At 39.1% G+C, this 25,896-nt stretch overlaps 1 protein-coding gene across 1 annotated transcript in view; it reads right to left on the reverse strand.

Annotated features, from left to right (window-relative positions):
- Positions 1 to 3,866: 3,866 nt before the first annotated feature.
- Positions 3,867 to 25,896, reverse strand: part of ripk4 (receptor interacting serine/threonine kinase 4) — a 33,110-nt gene continuing 11,080 nt past the window's right edge. The window contains exons 2-8 of the mRNA XM_003218960.4: positions 17,264 to 17,555; positions 11,989 to 12,137; positions 10,549 to 10,598; positions 9,751 to 9,909; positions 8,505 to 8,605; positions 8,159 to 8,411; positions 3,867 to 6,330 (exon numbers count right to left, since the gene is read on the reverse strand). Of these exons, the coding sequence (XP_003219008.1) occupies positions 5,150 to 6,330; positions 8,159 to 8,411; positions 8,505 to 8,605; positions 9,751 to 9,909; positions 10,549 to 10,598; positions 11,989 to 12,137; positions 17,264 to 17,555 (2,185 nt within the window). The 3' untranslated portion in view covers positions 3,867 to 5,149. The remainder of the gene's footprint in view (positions 6,331 to 8,158; positions 8,412 to 8,504; positions 8,606 to 9,750; positions 9,910 to 10,548; positions 10,599 to 11,988; positions 12,138 to 17,263; positions 17,556 to 25,896) is intronic.

Here is a 25,896-nt window from a genome sequence, read left to right on the forward strand (position 1 = left end):
TATACTGTATTTTTGACCATATACCAGAATTTCTCAAACTGTGCTCCTACAGATGTTTTGGACTTCAGGGTTAATGTCTCCCCCTCTCCGCCCCCCCCCCCCCCGTGCGCGCAGACTTCCACAGTTGCCCACCCCTCTTATTCATTCAAAACAAAATTCTGTACCCCTTGCAGATTATATGAATTCACATGTCTTTAAAATTGTGTGTATATATATGTGTGTGTGTGTATTCTTTAATGTATTGATGAGAAGAACAAGAACCACATAGACAGAGTGGTAATGCTTTATTCCCCAACCTTGACTTCCAACGTTGACTCTTGTGGTCCCTATACTGTAGAGGAAGAATGGGAAACTGACACAAACTGTGTTCCACTGAACTCTAGAGTTCCACAAAAGCATCATAGAGTTCCCCCAAAAAATCTTTAGGCTTTTTAAAAAAACCTTTAAGAAGTCCATGCCAGAGTATGACGATCTTATTAAAATTCAATGCATCTCTTTATTTCCAAATCTACATTATACAAAACACCCAGCAATAGGAGTAGATGAAAGAAAGAAGAACCTTGTGGGTTCACAATGCTTAGAAACAGAGTTAGCCTTCTGGAGGGTTCCATGACCAAAATGAGTTTAGGAACTGCTGGTCTAGATATTTCTAGCCTACAAACCCTTCATTCCTAGCTAATGAAATATTGAAAGATTATGGGAACGGCAGCCCCCAAAAAGTGGAATGCCATAGTTGATCACCTTTGCTTTAGAGCAGTGGTTCTCAACCTGTGGAACTCCAGATGTTTTTGCCTTTAACTCCCAGAAATCCTAACAGCTGGTAAACTAGCTGGGGTTTCCAGGAGTTGTAGACCAAAACACCTGGGGACTCACAGGTTGAGAACCACTGCTTTAGAGTTTTTTCCTCATAACCTGGAGTGTTAGAAACACATGCATACACACCTTCAACTTCATGTAAAGGCAACATAGCTAAGCAGTGGCAAATTCTACATTCAGTGCCAAATATTTTTTGCTTCTGTAGCAGGATCCCAGAATGCCAACCTGCTGCCTCCCTCCTTCTCCAGTTCTGCCCAGCAACATACCTGTTATTCCAAGCCTCCGCTTCACTTAGTCAGAGGGAACAGATTATACTGCATAGCTGAATTGCTGCCATGGAACAACAAGTTAGGATTTGTTCCATGTTTCATTATCTGCTCAAGCGGCTTTCTATGTTATTATTGTATTTGTGGTGGGTTCTTTCCTTATTTTATTCGTTCTGCAAAATTATATGAAACTCTAAATCCACAAACCTAAGTTTGTTGATGGTTGAATGGGCTTTGTATACTGAAGTCACACTGGTACAGCCAGTCTGAAAAAAAAAATAGAACGCTATCTACATTTATGCTAATGATGCAAGTCTCGTATCAAAAAATGATATAGGATTGTGATGTGTGTCTGTTCAGATGTTTTCTTCCCCTTGTATTCTGGAGCTTGACTTTGATGTTGGGCGGTCTTCCAAAATGCCCTGATTTCTGTGGAAGTTTTCTTTGAAAAGCTACATGCAAAGAAAGACATCTAAAAATGCCTTCTTTAAAGTGTTGTTTGTGAAGAACATTGATTGTACTATAGGATATATTACTGTTGGCAACTAGAAGCACAAATTCCATTTTAAGGGATGTATCTCTTATAGCAGCTCCTGTCTGTATCATCTGTCACTTGCAGACACATCTCACCCCAAGTCCCCAGTGAGCCCTCCGTTTCCTGGATAATTTGCCTGAATGCTCAGAGTAGTAAACAACATCGGTCAGTTGGACAAATTATCCTGATTTACTAACCTTCATCTCTGCCACCAGAAAATGTACAAATTAGTTCTGTTGATTTTCAGGTTTTGGATGGTGGGGTGTGTTCCTGAACATGATATTTCTTCATGTTTTAGCAAGGAACATCATAATACTGAGAGAAAATCCAGTACTATGTAAGAAAAACACGCATTTTATTTTAATATGTTATAACCTTCTGCTGTATTCTGAACCTTACTGAGGCCAAATTACAATAAATCAATCAAGTTAACTAATGAGTTAACATTTATGTCTTTTGAATGTGGGATTGTTAATTCAGACCTATAGACCCATTTAAGCAATCTGCCCTCATGCAACTACCATTGAACGAGAAGGGAAGAAATATTGAGGTTGCTGCTATCCTCCATATGTTGGGAGAAAAGTGTGAAGTTGGGAGATTATTCTTCCTGCATGAACTCTCAAGATATATATAAAACCCTGACTATGCAAAGTCCTAAAATACATAGAAATCGTGGTCCTTGTTTTAGACTGCCACTCCTTCTTGTATACAGGGGGTGGACAGGAGATTTGATGAATGGCAGGGCCACTGAGTACAACCTTACTCTTCTCTCCATATGAGGGTAGAACGGAGCTGAGGACTATGTCTACCTTCCGCAGTTGAGACCCCATCTTTAGTAAGTGGGTCACTTTTATACTATCTCCCTTTGTAACACTTTTCTGAACTGACAGCTTTGATTTTTTTTTTAAGTCCGTATTAATGGACAGCTATTATGCTTTGTTCCTACAGGCCTCAGAACACATAAACAGCCCTGCTGTTTGAACATGCTTAGGGTTCTCTGTGGCAACACAGAAGAATGTGGATTTATGGCTAACAACCCTGCAGGCAAATCCCAACCCTATTCATGGCTCTGCTGTTGCACAATCTTTACCAGAAAAACAAGATATACATAAACCTGGAGGGAGGGCGAGGGCAAAGATACCCTTAGAGAGTCTGTACAAGATGCCAGGGCCAAGCCTTTCTTAGACCCCTTCTACACTGCCAGATAAATCCAGGTTATCAAAGCAGAAAATCCACATTCTGTAAATACACACCTTTCCCAAAGAAATTCATTTTTCAAAATTGATGTACCAACTAAAATGAGAAGCATATTCTTCCACTGGGCTCTGTAAAATAAGGAACACACCCATTCATATTCCTCTGATGATACATTGCTAAACATGGTGTATTTTTGGAATGCAACTCCCATTGGTCCCAGGCTACCATGGCAAATGGTAAGGAATCATGAGAGTTCAAGTAGAAGCTACCTGACATGTGAGATGCTTCCTATCCTTATGAAAATTTCATGTGTCATGCATTTTCTTGTTGGTTTTTGTTGAATTCAGCTGTGTGGGTTTCCATGCAAGCTACATCTACTTTATGTGCTTGTACTTTCTTCTCCCTCTCCTCTAAACCATGAGCACAACATAAGAAGTTAATGCACCAATTCTTTCAACAAAACAGCAAGAAAAATGTGGAACTGCTTTAAGTCTGGTCCAAGAGACCTCTACCTGAGATCCTCTAGTTAGTCACTGCTGTATTATAACATCAGTGTTAGGAAATAATTTTCTGTAATCAGCCCTGTTGGCACAAAGTGAGTGAGCAAGACTTTTATATATTTTGTTTTAGGGAGTTAGTGACAGCACCAACCACATGGAAGGGGCAGCGTCTTTCAAAATTCCATTTGTCTTGGAGATTCAGAGATGAAACTAGCCCTGGGAGCCTGCTGGCAATAACAGTTCTTCTACAGGCCTTTTCACGTATGTGTATTTTCTGCAATAGGCACCTGTGTTCAGTGGGAAATTGGGTAATCTTAAAATACTTGCTGATATTACATCATTACTGCATGGAAATGCTTAGCTCTGTGGAACACATGCATGATGTTGTGAAAGATCCCCAGGAAAACACACACACAGGAAATTGAATCCTGCAAGATTGGCAGGGTGGCACCACTCCTTTAACTTAATTTAAATTTTAACACAAACAAAAAGGTTATAGCAAAAATAAAGGCAAGCTATAATTTGATTTTTGGAATTAAGTATTTTTTTTCATTTGCAAGGTGTGTTGAAAGTCACAATTTTATGACTGCCTCAGCCTCCTCTCTTGCTTTCTTCAGCCAATATTCTTGATTAGTCAGTAAGAAATGCATACTCTTGCCCCATCTGTTTCCTTGCCAACTAACTTACTGATGTGGAGTATAGTGAGATGAGACAGAGAGCTGGGTGTCTCTGTGTGTAATATTAAGTAAACAACATCAAGACTGTGAAATTGATTTTGTCCCCAGTATACATCACTTGCAGAACACAGTTACCTGAAGCCATTTTGTAAGTGAAACAGAACTATTTTATTGAGAAAACCAATCACATTTGAAAACAATGCAAATTATAAAAGGTGTATTAAAACATACCCAGATCTATAGTCTCAGTTTTCTGTAGTAGAAAAAGAAGATGTATAATGGACTGAAATACTATATACACAGTATATCTTCGTATTAGTCTAACAAACAGCAAATGCATTCAGAAGGCACTGCAGAACTGTATATGTGGTTCCGTAATTTATACATTAAAAAAACTTATAAAATGTATACAATACTACTCCCTTCAATTAACATTTGAATGCTTGCAACTCTTATTGCAAGCCATAGCTGATGGCGATCATCCTGGGATAACAACCATCTGACTGAAGACCGAAATGTGTGGCTTTGAAATTGGTAGTTCGTACATTCTTTTTTCCAAGAACCTCTTTACATCAAGAACATGAGATTTCTATCACAATCCACATGGTTTTAGCACAACCATCCCTATAATACTTTTCCTCTCTGTGATCATGTTGACTTCTGCATGGAGAAGGGAAAAATAAATTTCAGTAGTAATCGTAACAATATTCAAAGGACATTTCTCCTATCCTTTATCTGAATATGTTTAAATGTTTGAAATATTAGAAATTGACTACACTGAAAGAAGCAAGTGCCTTTTGTCTGTGTGTGAAAAAAATGGTTCTCCTCATCTATCTAACCTTAGAAACCATTTTGTAAGGCATTCTTCCCATATCAGACCTCTTCCCTGAGCTACCAGGAAAGGACACTACTGTCTCTACATATGGCTTGCTCAAAACTACTTTGCAAGTAAGACATTAGACTGAACTCAATGCAATCCAAACACCCGATCCCATTCTTCCTCAATGTGTCGGGAATACACTGCTGCATCAACCAAAAGGTTCTGCTTGAGGAGAACCTGGACTTAGTTGCAAAGTGGAGCAGACACATGTGCCACAGTAACTGTTAAGGGAACCCTCTTCCCCTTTGTATGCAACACTAAGGACACAAAGAAACACCCTATGTTTTGCTAAGTAGCATCACAGCAACAGCAGTGTTCCCATCATGTTCAACCATTTGCGATGGGGTCTGAAATGAAAGGCTTGGCATGCCAGCAAGGGCCCTATGCTTTAACAGAATCTGTACTGTGCATGTGTGTCCACCTCGTGCTGCCAGATGAAGAGCTGTCAACCCTTCCTCATCAGAATCATTGATGTTTTCCAAGTTGACAAGTTCCTTTGCCACTTCATCATGTCCATTTTCAGCAGCAAAGTGTAGTGCTGTCCTGTTTAAAGGGCCCCTGGCCATGACACCTGCCCCTTCTTCAATCAACAACTTGGTGGTAGATAAGTGACCATTGCGTGCTGCCAAATGGAGTGCAGTGCAGCCTTCCATTGTCACTGCTTCTATGTCTGCACCACGGTTGAGAAGCAGCCTTGAAGTACTGGTGTGCCCAGTTTCAGCAGCTACGTGGAGAGCTGTCTGACAAAACACATTTCTAATATTGACATCTGACTGCAGTTCTATGAGTATACGAGCCACTCGATAATGGCCTCTCTGGGCTGCCAAATGCAGGGGCGTCCTTCCATCCACTGTCTGTGAATTCACATTGACCCCCGCCTGCTTGGCCAGGAGCTTCACAATGGACAGGTGACCTTGCCAGGCAGCATAATGTAAAGGCACCCAGTCATCCTTTCCCTTGATATCCACATCAACCCCTCTTCTCAGGAAGATGCGTACTATGTTCTCTTGGCCATGCTGGCAGGCAATATGAATGGGAGCTCTTCCTTCAAAGTCTACTTCATTGGGCAAGGCATTCTTCTCCAGCAGCATTCGTGTGCTCAGCTCATCCCCATTCTGGGCAGCAAAATGGAGAGCCGTCCACTGGTCTTCATCCTTAGCATTCACGTTAATTTTCCTGGCCAGAAGCAGTTCAACAATGCTTTTGTTCTTTTTTTCTATAGCTATATGGAGGGGTGTAGAACCTCTCTTATTGGTCATATTGGGGTTGGCATTATACAGAAGGAGCCACTTGGCACATTCTTCCTGGCCAGACTCAACAGCCAGGTGCAGAAGGCTGTTGTTCCCATCCAAAACAAGGTCGACATCCTGAGGCTGAAGGATCTTCATCAGTTTGCCTGTGTCTCCAGAGGTGATTGCCTCAGCCAGCTTTCTTTTCTGAATATCTGTTGAATCCATATCTGGAGAAGAAGAAAAGTGAAAAATCAATATTCTAGTACCATTAAATTTCTACATGTGATTACTGTCATCACAATGAGATGCAAGGAATTTGCTAAAGAAAAAAGTGGCAGCTCTACTTTTTTCCAATTGAGGAATTCAAAACTGTTTCCAAACTCCAACCCCTTTCCCCATATTGGGCAATAAGAGTCCATATACTCTTTCACCAGCTGGGTGGCACCAACTGTATCATGGGTGACCAGGTTATCAGATTTGTGGTTTACTGATCATGTGGCTTTCTGGAATGACAGGTATTAATTAGTGCATGAGGCATATGCCTGCCTGTGCATACACAGAATGAAGACTATTAGGTTTTTCAATTACAGTGTCCTGAGTACTCAAGTACCTACTGAATTTCAAAGGGGGAAAACCCCACAGACGCACACCTCATTTCAAGAAAATTTTACTAAGAACTTTATATTAAGTGCAAATGAGGGTTCTAAGTGTTTTATAAGCACAATCTTTATGTAGAAACACTCTTTGTGTGTTCAGTGTAACTTACTCTCAAGTAAATGTGAAAAGGACAGACTGCAAGCAGAATGTATTATTCTTGGAAGAGCTCAACAATAATAGCTGTCTCCCTATCAGTGACTGATCATTTAGTAGACTTCTGATAAATATACCTGAGGACATTCAACTTTGTGGTCCAATATTGTCAATTCATTTCAGGGAATGCTCAACCTCCGTGCTTGACTGATCTTAGGGAGACTTGATTCTTTCTGGCTCCCTTTTATTCTGATCAAAGTAGGTATTTAAAACCAACTGATAATCAAGTGATAATTTATATTTGGGAGAGAGAATGATGTAGCCCTCCAAATGTAGATGAACTGCAAATCTCAACAACCCTGACCAGCATAGCTCATGGTGAAGAATATTGCAAGCTGCAATCCATCATTTTGAGGATTGCTAAATTTTCTCTATGACATATATATACCTTAACTGCTTGAATATGACATGATTGTAATACTTGAATATAATTTTGGTTATCCAGTCTGTTGCAAATACTGGAGTTTTAAAACTGATGCTATGTACAGGAAACCTTCCGCAAAGAGCAAAAGGAAACCAAATTAATAGTACAGCATATGTGTGACATGCAGAAGGCTTCAGGTTTGATACTAAACCTCTGCCCAGAACCCAAGAGAATTGTTATTACACTAGATAATATTGGGCTAGATCAGTGGCTCCCAAGCTTTGGTCCTCCAAGTGTTTTGGACTTCAGCTCCCAAAAGTTTGGGAGCCACTGGGCTAGATGAACAAGTAGCCTGACTTGATATAAGGAACATTATTTTTGTTACTTATGTGCATGCATTTGTGGATACAGTCCAAGTCAGAAAATGCATTTTCCACACTAATGTTTTAAGTTCTCAGGATACCCATCCTTTGGAAGAACTTTGTAACTTTTTAGTAATAAAGTCCTGGTGGAATCTCATTTGGTTTGCTGTCAACTGGACAAAGTAAAAGAATACATGAACAAAAATGAAAAGGTAGCCAAGGGAACTGCATCAAGACACTGGGCTGTGGGTTTTTGGAAAACATCTGAGTACCAACTAACATGCAAGCCCAGAGCTCAAAAATGTTACTTTATGAGCCTACAGTTCCCAGAATCCAACAGAATTGCTGGAGAATTGAGGAAGTTGTAGTCCAAAGCATAGTTTTTCCCAGCCCTGGGCTTGTGTATCAGTTGCAAGATCCCAATGCAGTCACAAGATAATCTAAATAGGCTCAGAATGCACCCACATCAAGAAGGAGGTTCATCACTAAACTTGCATGGCAAATCTAGAAAGCCCTTACCATTTCCAGAATTCTCTCTCTCAAAGGAAAGTGACAGGGAACCTCGTGAAGAAAAGGCAGAGTCTACAGATGACACTCCTGAAAGCCTCTTGTCGCTTGAAGCAAGTCGTGATTCAGAAGCACTACGGCTGAGCTCTTCAGGTTGTTGTGTCTCTGAAATTCCAGAGTCCAACTGGGACAACAGCTCAGAGAGACTATAATCCTTAGCAGATACAGGACCTTCTTGCTTTAGCTGGGATAGCCCTTGCATCTCCTGAAAGGGAAGAATTGGAAGTATTAGTCAAATGTTGAACAGGAAAAAGATAATCAAAATATTAGCTCCTTCTACTTTAAATATACTGCTCACCTTGGGATACGTTCGAGTAGTCTTAGCATCTTCTTGATCGATAACTTCCTTGTTACCATTTTCTGGTTTTTCACAAAGGTCTTCTGTTTCAGATGTAATTTCTTCAAAATACAAATAAATGAAACTAAACTGAAACCCATACTATAAGAGGATGAGCAGAAAATGTTTTGCCTACACAGCACGGTATCCATTAGAATAAATAAGATACATACATATATGTATGTATGTATAGAGAATTAATAGTTTTGTTGACTGTAAGAAGAGTGGTGCATTTGAAACTTTGGTCAACTACAGCTTTTGCACAAACCTATACAATATTGGGCATGTTTACACCATGGCTTCTGGAGCAAACAATCAAGATGCAAAAAAAATATGAGAGGTTGAACTCCCACTGTTCCAGGAACATTCCAAATATTTTTACTTCCTCTGTAGGGAAGGAAAACCCCAGAATTTCTGCATTACTAATGTTCCATTATGTAATCATAATTTTTTTTAGCTGAAATGTAAATATGTCAGTTGCATAACCAAACAGGATGTAGAACCGTGTTCAGATTTGTCCCCAGAAATGAAGAGAGATGAACAGTAGTGCAGAATAAAGGATGTAACTCTCTCTTTATCATCCAAAAACATACACATATGCAAAATGCACTGGAATTCCTTCAACCCCACCCCTAAGAGTTGTATATTTTTGGCAAAAACACTATTCCCAAAAATAAGAGCATGATCAAAGTATAACTACTTGTAGGAGTTATAGAATCCTATAGATGGGATTCTAGGAGACTTTTAATGTGCTCTCACATGGCACGAATGCCACATTAATCATCCACTTACATTTTAGGACTATGCAACACTTTAACCCATGTTAAGGTCAGTAAAATGTTACTTATTTTGCACTATGATATGGAATAAAAGATCTAATCATTTTGAACTGGATTAATAAATCTATTGCACTCAGATGTTATAGAATAGAACATTCACATTAGGAAGCAATTTGTGGAATTAAACAAATCAAGATACATTTCATGCCTAAATCAACACACTCATGATCGGACATGTTCTTGTATAACATTTCTCAGAAAGGAGGAAGTTCCTCGTGCTTTGACCAGGACAGAACAGTGAGGTATGTATACTTTGCATTCATCATTTTTACAAGATTTTGGTGGAGCTGCACCTGGGATTAATATAGTTCTGAATACTAAAATGAGTCACTCATTTGCCAAGAGTCACACAAGAAGCAAAAATGTACCTTGAAATGTTGGCCTTTTGCTAGGGTCATCTTGCCAGCACTTTTGCATCAGTTTGATCAAGTTATTACATGCATGAGGTCTGGATTTGGAAACAGCAGGTAGTTCAGGACGAAGCCCATTAACAACCTTCACCATGATGTGTAGAATATTATTCTCTTCTGCAATTAAAAAGCACCAATAAAGACCACTCTGGATATGAAAAACACATTTGCTCCTGTTCATCTAGGCTCTTCTCAATTAAGATTCTCTCCCTATATAGGAAATCCTACATTATATGCCTCTTGAATCCATTCCTCAGCACAAAACTTGAAACTAAAGAAAGAAACTAGCATTCCAAGTTGTTGTTGGGTTGCAAATCCCATGATCCTTCACCACTGGCTATACTGGACATAGTGTTGAAGTTCAACATCATCTGAACATGTTGGTAAGATGCTCTCTTTCTCTTTCTGCAGCCCACCTACTATTTTCACTGTACTCTGAATTACTATTGGAAGACTGCTGAATACATTTATGGCCCTGTCCGACAGCTGAGGGTTAAATTCTATAACTTTTAAAATATCCCAAGATTCACATACGTCTAAATCTGGCTTTCAATGCAGGAAGAGTAGGTGAAGCTTCTTCAACATTATCCTTCAATAGTTTAAGCACCTGGAATAGATTTTATCTGGCAGCAATGAGGGAGGGTGGGTATACTGAAAGCTAACCACATCACAACAGGAACACTCATTTGGGGAGGAGTTGTGTTTGATGTTCTCCTCTAATACATGATTCATGTAAACGTGCATTTATTGGCTTACCAGAAAAGGGCTTCTTCTGTGTGAGAACTCCCCAGATAACAATGGAAAAGCTGCAAAAGAATTATTCACTGATGTTAACTTTATGAAAACAAGACACAACTGTGCTGTTGTTTTAATTTAGGCAGTCTAGTGCTTAATCAGATACATGATTAGAAACAATGCCAAAACAAAGATAGATTTTAAAAACGTGAAAAAGTGGACCTGTCTTGCTAGAAGAAACCAAATCAAGAGCTATCTAGTCTACAGTTATGCTTCCAATAAAACAGATGTCACTGCATACTCACCAGCAAAGCCAGTATGCAAAGCTTTCAACAACAAATTTCACAGACTTAGTCTAGATCCTTCAGATAAAGACAAAGAGGAATATTTGCCCTAATTGTCCCAACTGTTATACCATCAGAATCACCTTTTCATGAACTGACATAATCCTTTAAAAGGTTATCTGAACTAAGGTTCATCATCATATCTTGTGAAGCAAATGAACCATCTATTGTGTAACAGTTCCTTCCTGTCCTGAATCTATAGCCAATTAAATTCACTGAGAGGCAATAAAAGGTTGGAGTCACAGAAAGGGATATTACTCAAGCAATATCTACCACCCTGTCTCCTACATTTTACTACTCAAAACCTCCCACTGATGGTTGCCAGACACTGTTTGGGAATGACAGCCTTAACTGCACACTATGATGTTTATCAAGAAAACAAAGCAACTTCAAACTAGTGAACAGCCCCAAGTAGCAAAAGCTGCCTGAATACTCTGTCCGCACAAGTCTGTAGCTGGTTATCTCTTGGCTGGCCTTGAGTGAATCACAATCATTGAAGCACTACTCTGACATAAAGTGCTACCTTTGCTCTGAATGCCTCTCAGGTGAATAGCAGCACATCAAGAGTAATTGCTGGTGAACTTAAAAACAAGTTACGCAGCCTACGGACTGGGCAGCAGATTATGTGAGGCTTCTAACAGCAAGAGATTTAGGGCATTCAATGGTGACAAGTTTGCCAGAGTAGACACATATGTGGGACCTCCAAAACCTAACACAGTTTAGGGCTTTATCATCTCATATTCCACTCCAAAGCTAACTTGGGAGCACCAAAGGAATCTAGAATGCCAAATGTTCAACTGGATTCTAACATTCTCCCCAAACAATCAAAAATGATCTGCAGATATGACATTGGTATGCAAATACAAGATGTTCTAGCAAAACCTGAACAAATCACCATGATACTATTAGGCATTAATAGTCTCATGATGATCCCCTGGCTTCCTTGACTATCTTCTCCAGGATTGTATTGACCTGGCCCAGTGCTCCAAATGCTGCAGTGAAAAAGTATAAGCAACAAATGCCTTAAATGAATTTAGTAAGGATTTCCTCACATGATTCCACCATATTTGACTACCTTCAATAATGAAGAAAGGAAGAAAAAGATTGGAAAACTAACCTGTAGACATCATGCTTGGTATCAAAGTATCTGTTCTTCTCTTTGATGCGCTCTGGAGGGAGGTATGCAATGGTGCCGCATAGTCCATCCATGCTAAGGTCATGAGAATGTGAAAGGCCATTGCATTTGGCTAAGCCAAAGTCTGAAATCTAATAAAATAGCAAAAAGTTAAAACTAAACATTCTCTGAAATAATTGCTACATGCGCAAGGCTTTCCCCCCCAAGAAGCTCAATTTTACTACCTTCTTCTGCTATATTCTTAAATTACAGTTTATAACTGGCACTTGAAATTGTGAAGCAAATAAAACAAAACTGAGAAACTCTAGAATAGAGCAAATTATTTTAGTCTAGTAAAAGCAACACACCAAAAGGGCCAAGTAGATTTTAAAAACTGCATCAGCCTATAATACTGACTGATCATGCCAATGCTGCTCAAAGAGTCATTTTTCCAAAACTTGTTTGTTAGCTAATAAAAATTGTGTTAATGTATTTGGCATTTGGTCAGTCAATGATGCATACTCTTCTACCAAATAAGGATACTCTAGAATAAATGACTTCAAAACACACCCTCTTCAGTTTCTCATCAGGTCCAAATAGCAAATAAATTCATCTATGCATTTCAAAATTGCAACTTTAGAACACAATCTTAGCAAAGGTGCTCAACCTGAACTAGATTGCATTTGGAGAGCGTTGTAGTATAGTGGTTTGATTACTTGATTGGATCTCTAGGAGACTAGGGTTCAAATCCACACTTGGCATGAAATCCTCTGGTCTCACAGTTCAGAGGAAAGGAAAGGCAACCCCCTCTAAACAAATCTGTAATAAGGTCGTAACTTGAAGGCACACAGCAGTAGCAACTAATGTTTCTTGTCTCTCAAAACAAACATGTATTTCAGAAACACCAATTTTTTTAGGTAGAACTAAATGGGTTGATGAGAGACGTCAATTGAGAGTGAGGATTTTTGCCTATAGCATGGGGGTGCTTTCTGCTATTGGGACACTAGTGGCTGCACGGGACTGCAAAAAAACACCATGCCAACTCCTAAGCCAAAGATAGTAAAAGGTTTATTTCTTAATTGGAAAAACAGGGGTTTATTGATATTAATAGGGCTGTACCTATTTAAAAGGTCAGTTGCCATTCTTGGTGGCTTCCAGGAAAATCTAATCCAGGTGCCTTGAGAAAAAGGGCAGAATGGGAAGACTACAGGGGCCCAGAGCACATATAAGGATATAAGGTTTTAAGATATGTTAGATATTTTCCTCAAGCAAGCATGAAAATCACTGATGCTTAAAAAGAAAGGGAACTATAAGGCAATGAGAGAAAGAAAGGCATGAAGGTACTGGTCATTTCTCACTGAAGATCATTTTAATTTGATTTTTAAGTTGCCTGCTCTAATGTTCAATGCAAGTCGCACTTTACAAGCACTCCCATCCTACCATCAACTTTGTATATAGGAGTTTTAAAAGTTATTCTGATAGGAAAGGCATTCTTATAGGATTAAATAGAAGTAGGGAGACTGTGGCTCTCCACATACTGATGAACAATATCAACTCCCATCACCCCTCTCTGCAAGCCAGGGTGAGAGAGACTGGTGGAAACTGGAGTTCAACAACTTCCACAAGGGCAAAACTTCTCACCCCAAGAGTAAAAGCTAAGTGCGAAGTACAAAATAAGGTGTGATAGAACTGTAAATGGCAACAAGAATGTAACATAAATATTAACTGCAAAAACTGAAGACGAGAGTTAGGTAGAGGTAAGGAAAGATCCAGTGTATTTATTCCTGAATTTAAGTATGTATTCAAAAACGTCACAATCTCATATTTTAAAAGAGAAAATTATTGCAGAGATTACAGAACCTCAGTAAAAGTATGAGGAAGTTGGAGGAAAAGATATATGGAAAAGAACAGGCTAATAATAAAGAATAGACATAGTTAAGGTATCAGGAAGTTTTTTCCTGTGCTCACAGCCACTGTGACATTTATTCCCAGCTAAAGATAACAAGCTACAACCCAAGAATTTGTGAGAATTTAGCTGTGCCCCCAAATTCTGACTGATAAATATTTAAGAACACTTCATTGGGACAGGGTTTAGAACAGTTGTTTTTTAAATTGCAATTCCCAGAACCCCCCATTCAGCATTGCCATTCCCAAATTACAAACACACACACAACTTTTTTTCTTCCTATATATAATTGGAATTACAGCAACTCCTAAAAACTGAATCACAGAATTGTGCCTTAGCAAGAGAGGGATGCTCTGAGAAGGAATCTTGAGGCTTTAAAATAGATGCTTTGAAATATAATGTACATAAGGTTTAGTTGTACAGCCTCTGTTAAAATGACTAGTTAACCATGCAGCATGTTAAGTTCCAAGAGTCTCCCTCTAAATACACTTATGTAATGAAGGAAAAGAGTCAAAGATGGTGACTCAGCATTTGGACACTGACGTAGGCCAATAGATGAACCTTTTAAAACCTGTCAGCTTTATAACTCTTTGATTCATCTTACAGCTGCTTTGAATAAAACACAAAAGCTTTATTGAAGTGTACTATACCTATTGCTATGCCTATGTCCACCCACTTAAATACCTGGGATACTAAACAACCTAATGGCCTTGACGTGGGTTCCGTTACCCCCAACCATCAGGAAGGCACTAGTCTGGAGAAAACTGACCTTCCTATTGGACTTAAAATGAAAGAGACACATTGCATTCCAGATTATAAAATATGCAGTCATAAGTTGGTGATATGAATAACTGAAGTGAAATTTAAGACTAGCAATTCAGCTGCTGATAATACAGATGTTCCCAGTGATAACTCTAGAAAGGCTTCCACCAGAGAATAGACTTGCATTTTTTTAAATACACACACACACACACACACACACACAAGTGCTTATTCTCATCTTAATGAGGTCTGTACACTCAAACTATTTTTGAAGGTGTCTTATTTGTGAGCACAGGTTCAGCATCCTTATCCTCAATTCCTTAACATTTAATAATCCTAGTAGTTCACATGGGTGGCTGAGACACTGACACCTTTGCTTTCCGATACACAACCTTTGTTTCATCCACAAAGGTATTAAACATTTTGCCCTCTGGCTACACATATACAGTATATATGAAACATAAAAGAATATTTTGTTTAAACTTGGATCCCATCCCCAAAATATCTCATTATGTGTGGCTATACAAATACAACTTTTCCAAAAAAAAAAAAAAAAAAAAAAACCCTAACCCAACCCCCCCCCCCCTCCCCCCGAATACAAAACACTTCTAATCTCAAGCATTTTGGATAAGGAATACTCCGAGTATAATTAAAGGGGAAGTGTCTTTTGAAATACTTTCATTGATCCATTGATGCTGATATTCAAAACTTGTAATATCCAAATACTCAAGACTCCCTCAGAGCCCATCTGAGTAAAACATCTTCCTACAGACTACTGATTTCTAAGATGAACACAATAGCAAATGGAAAGAACTAAGCATGTTGTTTTAGTCAATCGCCCTTGACTTCTACAGTCCTTAAGGCTCAATCACACACAGCAATATTCCCATGTAGACACAAAATCTATAAGTAGCCCTGAGCAAGTCATCATATCTCATTCTAACCACAATGTTTTTAAGAAGCTCCACTATAACCCTGAGATTCTTGGGGCAGAGAAAGACACAATATAAACATTGGCAAAATTAACAAAAAAAAAAACCTTCTTGCAATTTGGGCTTTTGTCAAATGACTGGCTGTTGAGAAACAGGCTTTTTAGCGGGCTTTGGTGCTTTCATTGGTGTGTGTGTATTTTTTTAATTGATTATAATTTAATAATTTTGTGATATCATAATTTTAAAAACCACACTTTAATATTATACCATTATTGTTTTTTGTTCTGCACCTGCCTTACATTTTGTTGTAGGTTTTGTGCTTTGGAACAAAGATGGGATACAAATCAAATAAAAATAAATACTTAAATGATGTAATGGGTGAAACATTAATAAGGGCCAAGTGATCCATGCAGGAAATAAGTTTAGGTTGAACCAAATGCTCTCAGTTTTTATTTACAAAAAGAGTGGTGACTTTATAACCCATAAAACTATAAACAACTGTGAGTGCTATCAAGTGGATTTCTGAGGGGGGAGGGATCAAAGAAGTCACTGGTAAAGAGTTTTATTGCTCCACAGTAATCCAAGCATACCCTATCGAGTTATAAAGATGGATTAAAAATTAAGCTGTGTTGCTATGACTCATATGTACTTAGTTGTTTGTTATAACTCTGCAAATACAGAGACTTTAGTCCAAAATCCTACTCTGTGTGTGGAAAGTACTTCTGTTAGGTAGCACATTGGATGTGGGGTGGATCACTTCCCTCTTTCCCCATCCCACCAGAAGTCCACTCTGAAATAGCCCTTCCCAACCCTTTGGGATCAGTTTCTGGTATGGCAATTTGGCAACAAGGATTCCACAATTAAAAATGCTTTGGGGACAAAGGCATGAAATAATGCTATTTTTCAGAAAAACGTACTGGGAACCTACACTAACTGCCATGACAATATCATATGGGACTCTAGGATTTGGCACAGCACTAGATCGCTCTGTCTGAGAATTCTAAATCTCTCTGAAATTGCACTGGATGTTGCCTTGGCAGGTAAAGTTGAATCATCATTCTGTGATTATTTTGGTGAAAGAGATATAGAAAATACCGAATTTAAGAGTCACTTTCTAGCAGGATGACTGCAGTCCAAAATGCAATAAAGCTTGAGCTGTGAAATAGTGGGATTCTACTCTAGCTGGTTCAATAGGTAAAGCAAGCAGGAGCGGCTTCCAGAATCCCTTACTGAATACTGTATGTGAGAACAGCCAAACAAAAAGGGAACAGCAAATACATCTGCCTCACCAGGTAACTGCAACATGTAAAGGAGCACGCATTTATAAGCTTGTCAACCAATTTGGAAATCATATGGAGGTTGGTGAAAGCAAAATTATTATCCCTTGAGACATTTTTGAAGAAGTCTATAAGTGATTTTTTCCTTGTTTGTCAATTTGTTATCTGACAAGTGCTGTTGGGTCATTTCCAATTTATGGCAACTCTAAGGCAGACCTATAAGAGTGTTTCCTTACAAGATTTGTTCAGAAGCGACTTGGCCTTGTCTTCTCTGATGCTGAGGGAGTGCAACTTGTCTAAGGTTACACAGTGGGTTTCCCAAACTGAGCAGAATTTTGAGCGCTGTTCTCCCAGATTCTTAGGGTGCATACACTGTCAAAAAATGGAAACCTATGGTGTACCTTGACATGATAATGGGCATCAAGCAGTATGTTTGCCGGCTTAAGGTCCAAGTGGAGAAGTGGTGGAGACATGCAATGCAAAAAGTTCATGCCCACAGCAGTTTCATGGATGATTCGGAAGCGCAGATCCCAAGGCAGTGGTTCTGAGGCCAGCAGTTTTTCTAGTGATCCTGTCTCCATGTACTCCATGACCAAGCCCACAGGTTCCTTGCAAATGCCATAAACAGGAAGAATGTAGCGAAATTTTGCCATTTCCATTTTCTTGGCTTCTTCTAACAGTTCCATACGCTCCCTAGAAAAAAAAGAATTGAGACTTTTAGCCATTTGATAAAACTGAAAGTTTGCATGGATTTTTTCTCATGAAATCCATAGCTTCATGCATATTCAATCTTGTTATTCACTCTTGACTCATCATGGGTCAAATAAAGACTTGAATCAAAATTTGCACTTATAGCTTCAAACAGGCCTCCACAACCCAATAATCCAAGATGGAAATTTCTAAACCTTCATCTTGACATGAATGGCCTTACTAGAGGTACTTAACACACAAAAAGGTCCTATAATTCAGCAATGGAAAACCCTGTATAGTTATCCCATTCTTATAAAAGCATATAAAAGGCAACATGATTCTTCAAATAGTCTGGGCCCAAGCATTCATCTTGTTTTCTGATGTAAGGTAAAGGTAAAGGTTTTCCCCTGACATTAAGTTAGTCGTATCCGACTCTGGGGGGTGGTGCTTATCTCCATTTCTAAGCCAAAGAGCTGGCATTGTCCATAGATACCTCTAAGGTCATGTGGCCAGTATGACTGCATGGAGCACCATTACTTTCCCGCCAAAGCGGTACCTATTAATCTATTCATATTTGCATGTTTTCGAACTGCTAGGTTGGCAGAAGCTGGGGCTAAAAGCGGGAGCTCAACCCACTCCCTGTATTCAAACCACCGACCTTTCAGTCAGCAAGTTCAGCAGCTCAGCAGTTTAACCCGCTGTGCCACCCGAGGCTCCTTTTCTGATGCAGGAACTGCTAAACCTACCAAAGTTAACAGGATATAGAATACTTGTAAGTTAATTCGCAACTTAAATTGGAGTTAATGAATCATTTTAATTTTACATGAAAGGCAGCTAAGTCTGACTTTACCTTATAAATGAAGAGGATTATAAAGGATTGGAAACTGTATATATTTATGAAGTCAAAGTCATCCATTAAATGGGCTTTATAAAATCCACTGGGGAGAAACAGCATGACTATATACAATTACTAATTTTGAATATTTTATAGACAGACTAAGAATACAACCTGCAATTTTAGATCATAATTGATCACCCTATTGTCGAGAGAGCACAAAGAGGCACAAAGGTTAAGCAGCTAGAGTATCATAAAACTATCAAATTACAGACCTTGCAGAGAGCATGAAATATTTAACATGGTATTGAATTTTATCTGCAGTGACATGAAAAATTTAGAACAAAGGACTCAAGTGAACTTCTTAGGCTTTAATTCCTGGGTATGATATGTTTGAGAATGTCTAGAAATTATTGCCACATTAATATCCCACCTTTCCCCCAAGAATTTCAGGATGGCAGACATGGGGGCAATATTGGATTTACCCTCAAAATACATTTATTATAGATAAGCAAGCCAGCATGGCCTAGTCCACTGAGTGTTGGATTACAACTCTGGAGACCAAAGATGAAATCCCCACTCAGCCACAGAAACCCACTGAGTGACCATGAGCAAGTCACACACTCTCCACCTCAGAAGAACATGAAAGCAACCCCCCTCTAAACAAGGTTGCCAAGAAAATGCCATGAGAGATTCACCCACACGTGCCTTCTAATTTCTTTCCAACTCATGGAAATTCCATGAATTCCATCTGAATTTCTTAGAAAAGAAATACTCAGAGGTCATTTTGCTAGTTCCTTCCTCTGAAATATAGTTTACAGCATCTGGTATTCACTGGTAGACTCCCATCCAAGCACTAAACTGCGCTGATCCTAACTAGTTTAAGATGGGATCCTTTAAGTATTTAGGCCCTAGTTCACTTAGGGTCACCATAAGTCAAAAATGACTTGAATGCAAATATGACTTGTACTAAGATCACCCAATAAACCTCAGGGCAAAACATTTTTTGACTGAGGGATAACTTCAGCTTCAGCAGACTCACTCTCTAGTCAGCAGCCTTCCATCTCTAAATCAGGGCCGGACCACCGTAGGAAGCCGATTATGCCTCGGCGTTGGGCGCACATCAATGGGGGGTGCTGTCGAGGCCTTGACAGCACCCCCGTTTTGCACCAGTGTTTGTCCAGGTGATCATCATGTCAGACAAGTGCCTGACACGTGCTCCGGAACGCCTAGTGCAGGCTCCGGAAGCCTGCGTCAGGCCTTCCAGTGGGCTGGGCGGGCCTTCCGGGGCCTGCATCAGGCACTCCGGAGCCTTGCGCCAGCCTCCGAGGCCTTTGGCTGGCCCCCGTGGCCTCCACTGGCCTCTGCAGCCTCGCACTGGCCTCTGCAGCCTCGCGCTGGCCTCTGTGGCCTCTGGCCGGCCTCCGTGGCCTGGCCTGCCTTTGACTCCTCGAGGCCAGGTCTCCGGGCTGCCTGGACATGTTCCAGAAGCCCACCTATGGCAGGCATCCTCAGAGGTTGTGAGGTCTGTTGGAATCGAGGTGAGATTACATATCTGGACCTCAATATATGCTTATGTTGTTATGTAATGTACTTGTTATTTTTATGATTGGAGTCCCTTTTTGGGAGATAGGGTGGTATATAAATATATTATTATTATTATTATTATTATTATTATTATTATTATTATTATGTCCAGGGTGGGAGAAAGGATATTTTGGTGCTTAATTTGTAAAATCATAATGTAATTTGATGTTTAATAGGCTTTTTCCTTTATCCCTCCTTATTATCCAACATTTTTGCTTATCCAATGCTTTTATTTTTCAGTGATTGGTTGGGGGGGGGGCAAAATTCTGTTTGCTTACACTGGAAAATTACCTTGGGCCTGCTCTGCTCTAAATGTATTATATTTATTTATATCCCACTTTTTCCCTCTTAAAGTGACTATGTGTTATAATTTGACCATTCTAAATTGGTTTCAAGACCTCATGATTGCAAAGGGGCAAAAATTAATGTAAGTCAAAGGAATTTACAAATGACAGCTTTCATCAGATGAACAAAAGAGGCCCCATTTAACTAATACTTAATCCCATCCTGAAGTCCAACCTCCCCACCCAATAAATCAGCATACAAATACAAAAAAACCCCCACATTGTGTTTATAAGCGTGACAAGAAAAGCAATCCAAATGGGCTCCTTGTCTGAAACTGGGCAGAACTGCTGTAATTTGAACATGCTGAATGTAAGAAGACAAGTGGTCAATTGTTCATGTCAGAGCAGTCACCTTTTCTCAACAGTCAGATCACCAGACAAACTCCCATATGTGACCAACATCCAAAAACCACACAGGATCCAGAAGAGCCTAAAGATTTCCAAGTTTCAGTCCCATTTGCTAATGGATAAGACATACTGGTAAATATTCAGTAGAGGAAAGTACCTTTACTTTCCCATGGGCTCAAGACAACACTGCTAAAAAAAACCCCAAAGAGTCTGATTGTGTGGGCCACCAAATATTTTTTAAGATGTTCAAATGCAGCATGCTGGTGAAGCCACATGATTCAGTCCAGCCAGTAAATCAGATAACATTGTGCCAGCCAAAATAGGCGCACATGACGGGAACAATCCAGTATTGTTCCTGTGTGCTGAAATTGTGTATAAGAGAACAGGCACTGCACCTATTTAAAACAGGAACAGTTGGAGGGGGTGTTGACACTCATGACTCAGGAAAAAAGGTTCCTTTGTTTTTATGGAAATAACTGAAATCAATGGGTCTTTTTTTATTTCTGATACGAGACACAGTAACTAACTACCAAGTAACTATCTATAGCAAGGTGTTAGCTTTCTGGACTGATCAATCATATCAAGAAAGATGGAACTAGGGAGACAAGTTTTCCTAAGACTTTGGTACTTCTGTGTAGTCATCCATTCTGAGTTCCTCAGCTTAGCTACTAATGATGGGACCTCTTCCGAGAAACCCCAACAGCTGCTATGACATGACATGGAGGAAAGGACTGCCAATGAATGAACAAAACAACTAGGTTTCTAGTCCTTCTCCACCTTTTCATTTCAATCTTAATCAGAAGGGGGGAATGATGCAGATAGGCTTACCCACCTGAATGGCACCAGCTAAGAGAAGGTGGTTTCTTAGGTCACTTAATTTGATCCCAAATGAAAAGGAAAGGGAGGCACCCATGCAGGCCATAGCTTCACGTTCCATGTACCTGTTGCCCTACAAGATTTTGAAATTCACTGAAACCTGGTGGATTCCACATGGTTCTTGATCACACGGTATCTTTAAATTGGAGGAAGGAGCCCATCATGACCATTTTTGTGCCCTGTTCCTGGGAACAATTTCTTTCTTCTTTTTTTTCTTCTTTTTTTTTTTGAAAAAAATGATCTTAAATGCTCTCTAGGAATGTGTGCAGATTGTTTCATCCCATTACACATGCACACAGACCATTTTTCCAACATGTGGTGGCCTAGAAGCTGTCTTTTGGCTTACTTCTTTATAGGAAAAATAGCTCTTCTTGACTCCAAAATAATCTAGAGATAATCAAAACATGAGGACAAAATCTTTCTACATCCTAAGGGAGAATTCAGGATGGAAGAAAGGGAAAAATCAAATTGGGGTATGACCTGGGAAGCCAATGCAATCTCTTAACACTCTATTTTAAAAAGACAGTTGCAATCCAAATACTAGCCTCAACAAACAGTGCCAGACTAGATGTTCATATGCAAATGAAAGTATTGACCAAGAAAATCTGACAGGTTGTACTTATCTTCATTACCAGCCTTTCTGATTTATACATTTAACTGTATTGTATTGTATTGTTTAAGGGGCCTTTGTCTCTGCATTTTTTGCACACGTATTTTTATTACAGTAGCCAAAGGCTGTATACTGTAAATTGCAATTAGAACTGGCTAGACGAGCGGTTCTGCTTTTAAACTAATACACTGTATCTGCTTTCTGAGAGAAGCCAGTTAAAAACATAATTTATTACTCTGAAGAGGAAAGAGAGATAATGATCCAACATTCGTCAGTAAAAAATATAATGTACGTGTTTGATCTATAAAAAAACAATATCAACAGTATCTTGGTAGAGGAGATCTAGAGAGCTTTGACAAGAATCTCAGCTATGTAAATTTTCTGGTTGAAAAAGATTAAATTGTATCTGTAAAACCTTTTCTGCCATAATCATGGAATATATTTTAAATTAAGGAAGGTATTAAAACCATTAAAAAGTGATATGCATCACTTCAGGTTAAAATCTGTTCCTAGTTGAGAAGAAGCACTTCTCAAATTTTACATCTAATGATTGGGCAGAGCATTTCTTACGGTCACATGACATGTACGCCCTTCACGGCTGCATGGTGCACAAAAGCTGAAAATGCTTTGGTGGGAATTCTTTATCCCTGAATTTTTGCTTGCCATAGGATTGTTGAAGGCAAAGAAGCCAAATAATATTGAGCCTACTATCAACAGTGCTTATGCTTTTAATCTTGGTCCAAAACAGGAGCTGTTTATAGGCAATTGCTATATTATAGGCTGGAGGAAGTAATTAAGAACCACGGAGGACTTGTACAGACAGGTCTGGGTGTGTACAATGCAGCACCTGCACAACCCTTGCCATATATCTAAAAACCTGTTCTTCGGAACTATGTGGTTCCTATCTAAACCCAAAAACTCAAGAACTGCTGGCCACATCTGAAAGAGCCTGTGCTGTCCACTATGTGCCCTTTGGTTACTGAATACATGCCTGTTGTCTAGTTAAGGTTGTAATGCACTTCAATTGTGTCAAATATATCAACTGTCTTGCTATGCTGCAAGTTTGCAAAAAGTATCTGATTGTGCACTAACATCACCCTGTTTTAAGGGGTTACATCAGGGGTCCCCAAACTAAGGCCCGGGGGCCGGATGCGGCCCTCCAAGGCCATTTACCTGGCCCCCGGCCTCAGTTTTAGACTTAGGCTCGCCCAAAGTCTGAAATGACTTGAAGGCACACAACAACAACAATCCTACTTAACTTGACTATCTCATTGGCCAGAAGCAGGCCCACAATTCCCATTGAAATCCTGAAAGATTTACAGTATGTTGGTTAAAACTGTTTTTATTTTTAAATATTGTATTGTTCTTTCATTTACTAATATAGTAGAGTCTCACTTATCCAACATAAACGGGCCAGCAGAATGTTGGATAAGCAAATATGTTGGATAATAAGGAGAGATTAAGGAAAAGCCCATTAAACATCAAATTAGGTTATGATTTTACAAATTAAGCACCAAAACATCATGTTATACAACAAATTTGATAGAAAAAGTAGTTCAATACGCAGTAATGCTCTGCAGTAATTACTGTATTTACGAATTTAGCACCAAAATATCACGATGTATTGAAAACATTGACTACAAAAGTGTGTTGGATAATCCAGAAGGTTGGATAAGTGAGTGTTGGATAAGTGAGACTTTACTGTATTATTATTATTATTGGCACAAAGACAGCATAACACAGCAAACGAGATATATATATGTATGCTGGATTTCGTATCACAAAATCACAAGTTGAACACTTCCCTGGTGTTTAGGACTGTGTGATGTATGATGATGATGATGATGATGATGATTAACAACATTGAGACTGGGTGGCCATCTGTCAGGGGTGCTTTGCTTGTGCTTTTGGTGCACAAAGGTAGAAGCGGGTTGGATAAGATGGCCCAAGGTGTCTCTTCCAACCCTCTTTATTATTTTTATTATGATTATGAATAACATTGAGGCTGTATTTCGTCCCGTTTGTTTGTTTTTTTACTTCAAAATAAGAGATGTGCAGTGTGCATAGGAATTTGTTTCTAGGGTTTTTTTTTTTCAACTATAGTCCGGCCCTCCAACGGTCTGAGGGACCGTGAACTGGCCCCCTGTTTAAAAAGTTTGGGGACCCCTGGGTTACATTATCATGAGGCTTCTACAGCAGTTTTTACAACAAGTATCTGATGTAGAAAGCTTGCAAATTTCCATGTTCCAATTCAAGTTCATTATCAATGGAGTGTTGAAATCTTACCTTGAAAGAGCATTCACCATACTGCATCATTATAACTTGATTCATAAAATCATCTCCCACTGAATGAAAATGCAGTTGGAGCTTTTTAACAATTAACTTATCCCATAATCATTAATTTTCCCATCTCTTAACTTAGCACTACAAGCCCCTATAGCAGTGGTTCTCAACTTGTGGGTCCCCAGATGTTTTGTCCTTCAATTCCCAGAAATCCTAACAGCTGGTAAACTGGCTCGGATTTTTTTTGGGAGTTGTAGGCCAAAACACCTGGGAACTCACAGGTTGAGAACCACTGCCCTATAGTAAGCTGCAGACTTAGATTTCTCCCTTGGTATCACAGAGAAAAGAAATTAAGAAGATTTCACCTCCATTTTAGATTAAGTGGAGTTTATTGTGATATTTGAAACAGGACTAAATGAAATTCATTTTAACTATCATTGATTGAAAGCAGCCAACTTTCAGTTCTAGCTTATGAAACAAACTTGTTTCAATAAACCATAATTAAGACTACCCATAGTATAGACTCTAGTCTAGAATCTAATATAGGGCCCATATGGTGCACTTTGTCCACAAGGAACAAGCACCAATCAATCCACATTATTCACAAATGCTTTTGCATTGCAAACTGAATGAACCTGTTTCTTTGAAGTATAATGTTGGAGAGAGATAGTACTTGGATTAATGTTCTGAAGGGGCCTTGGAGCAGGTCCCACGGCTGAAGACATGCTGTATCTGGCTGTACCTTGTGAATTCAGGTACTCTTTTTATCTGTTGTCATGCTTGTGACACTTCTGCCAACTGGACAGGTCTATTTCAGAAACTGCAATACTTGGCTCACATATTATTTGTCCAGAATTGGTTCACTGCTATGATGAAGCACTTGAATTTCGGATTTGGAGCAAGAGAGAGTAAATAAGCTGTCTGAAAGATTAAACTTCAAAACAGTAAGTTAAATTTCTTATCCACACTACTTTGAAGAAGAAAAGATATTCTTGATATACATCCTGCCTTCTGCCTCAGATGTTAAACTTGACATATGTCAAGGAACAAAGCAATCGGGATAAGATTTGTACTGCATTCACACCATCTGTTGCATGCCTTCAAGTCATTTTCAATTTATAGTAACCCTATTACAGGTTTTCTGTGGCTGAGAGTGTGTGATTTGCCCAAGGTCCACTATAGTCAATTTCACTGTTATTTCTGAGATTTTCCCCACTAATATCTGTTATTTAAAAACAAACAAGAATCATTCCATAAGTAAGCTAGTCCTGGAACAGTTGCCAATTCACAGATTACTTTTATTAATACCAAAGAAGCATAAACTGATTTGTGAACAGAAGAGGTTATGCAGGTCCCCAAGTAAACAAAACTCTCTCAAATAGAAAATCTTAATATGCCAGTTAAACAAAATCTGTATATTTATATACAGCAAAAGTGCTAGTCATATTTAACAGTCACATC

The sequence above is a fragment of the Anolis carolinensis genome, chromosome 3 (genome assembly GCF_035594765.1).
Source record: "Anolis carolinensis isolate JA03-04 chromosome 3, rAnoCar3.1.pri, whole genome shotgun sequence".
NCBI lineage: Eukaryota > Metazoa > Chordata > Lepidosauria > Squamata > Dactyloidae > Anolis > Anolis carolinensis.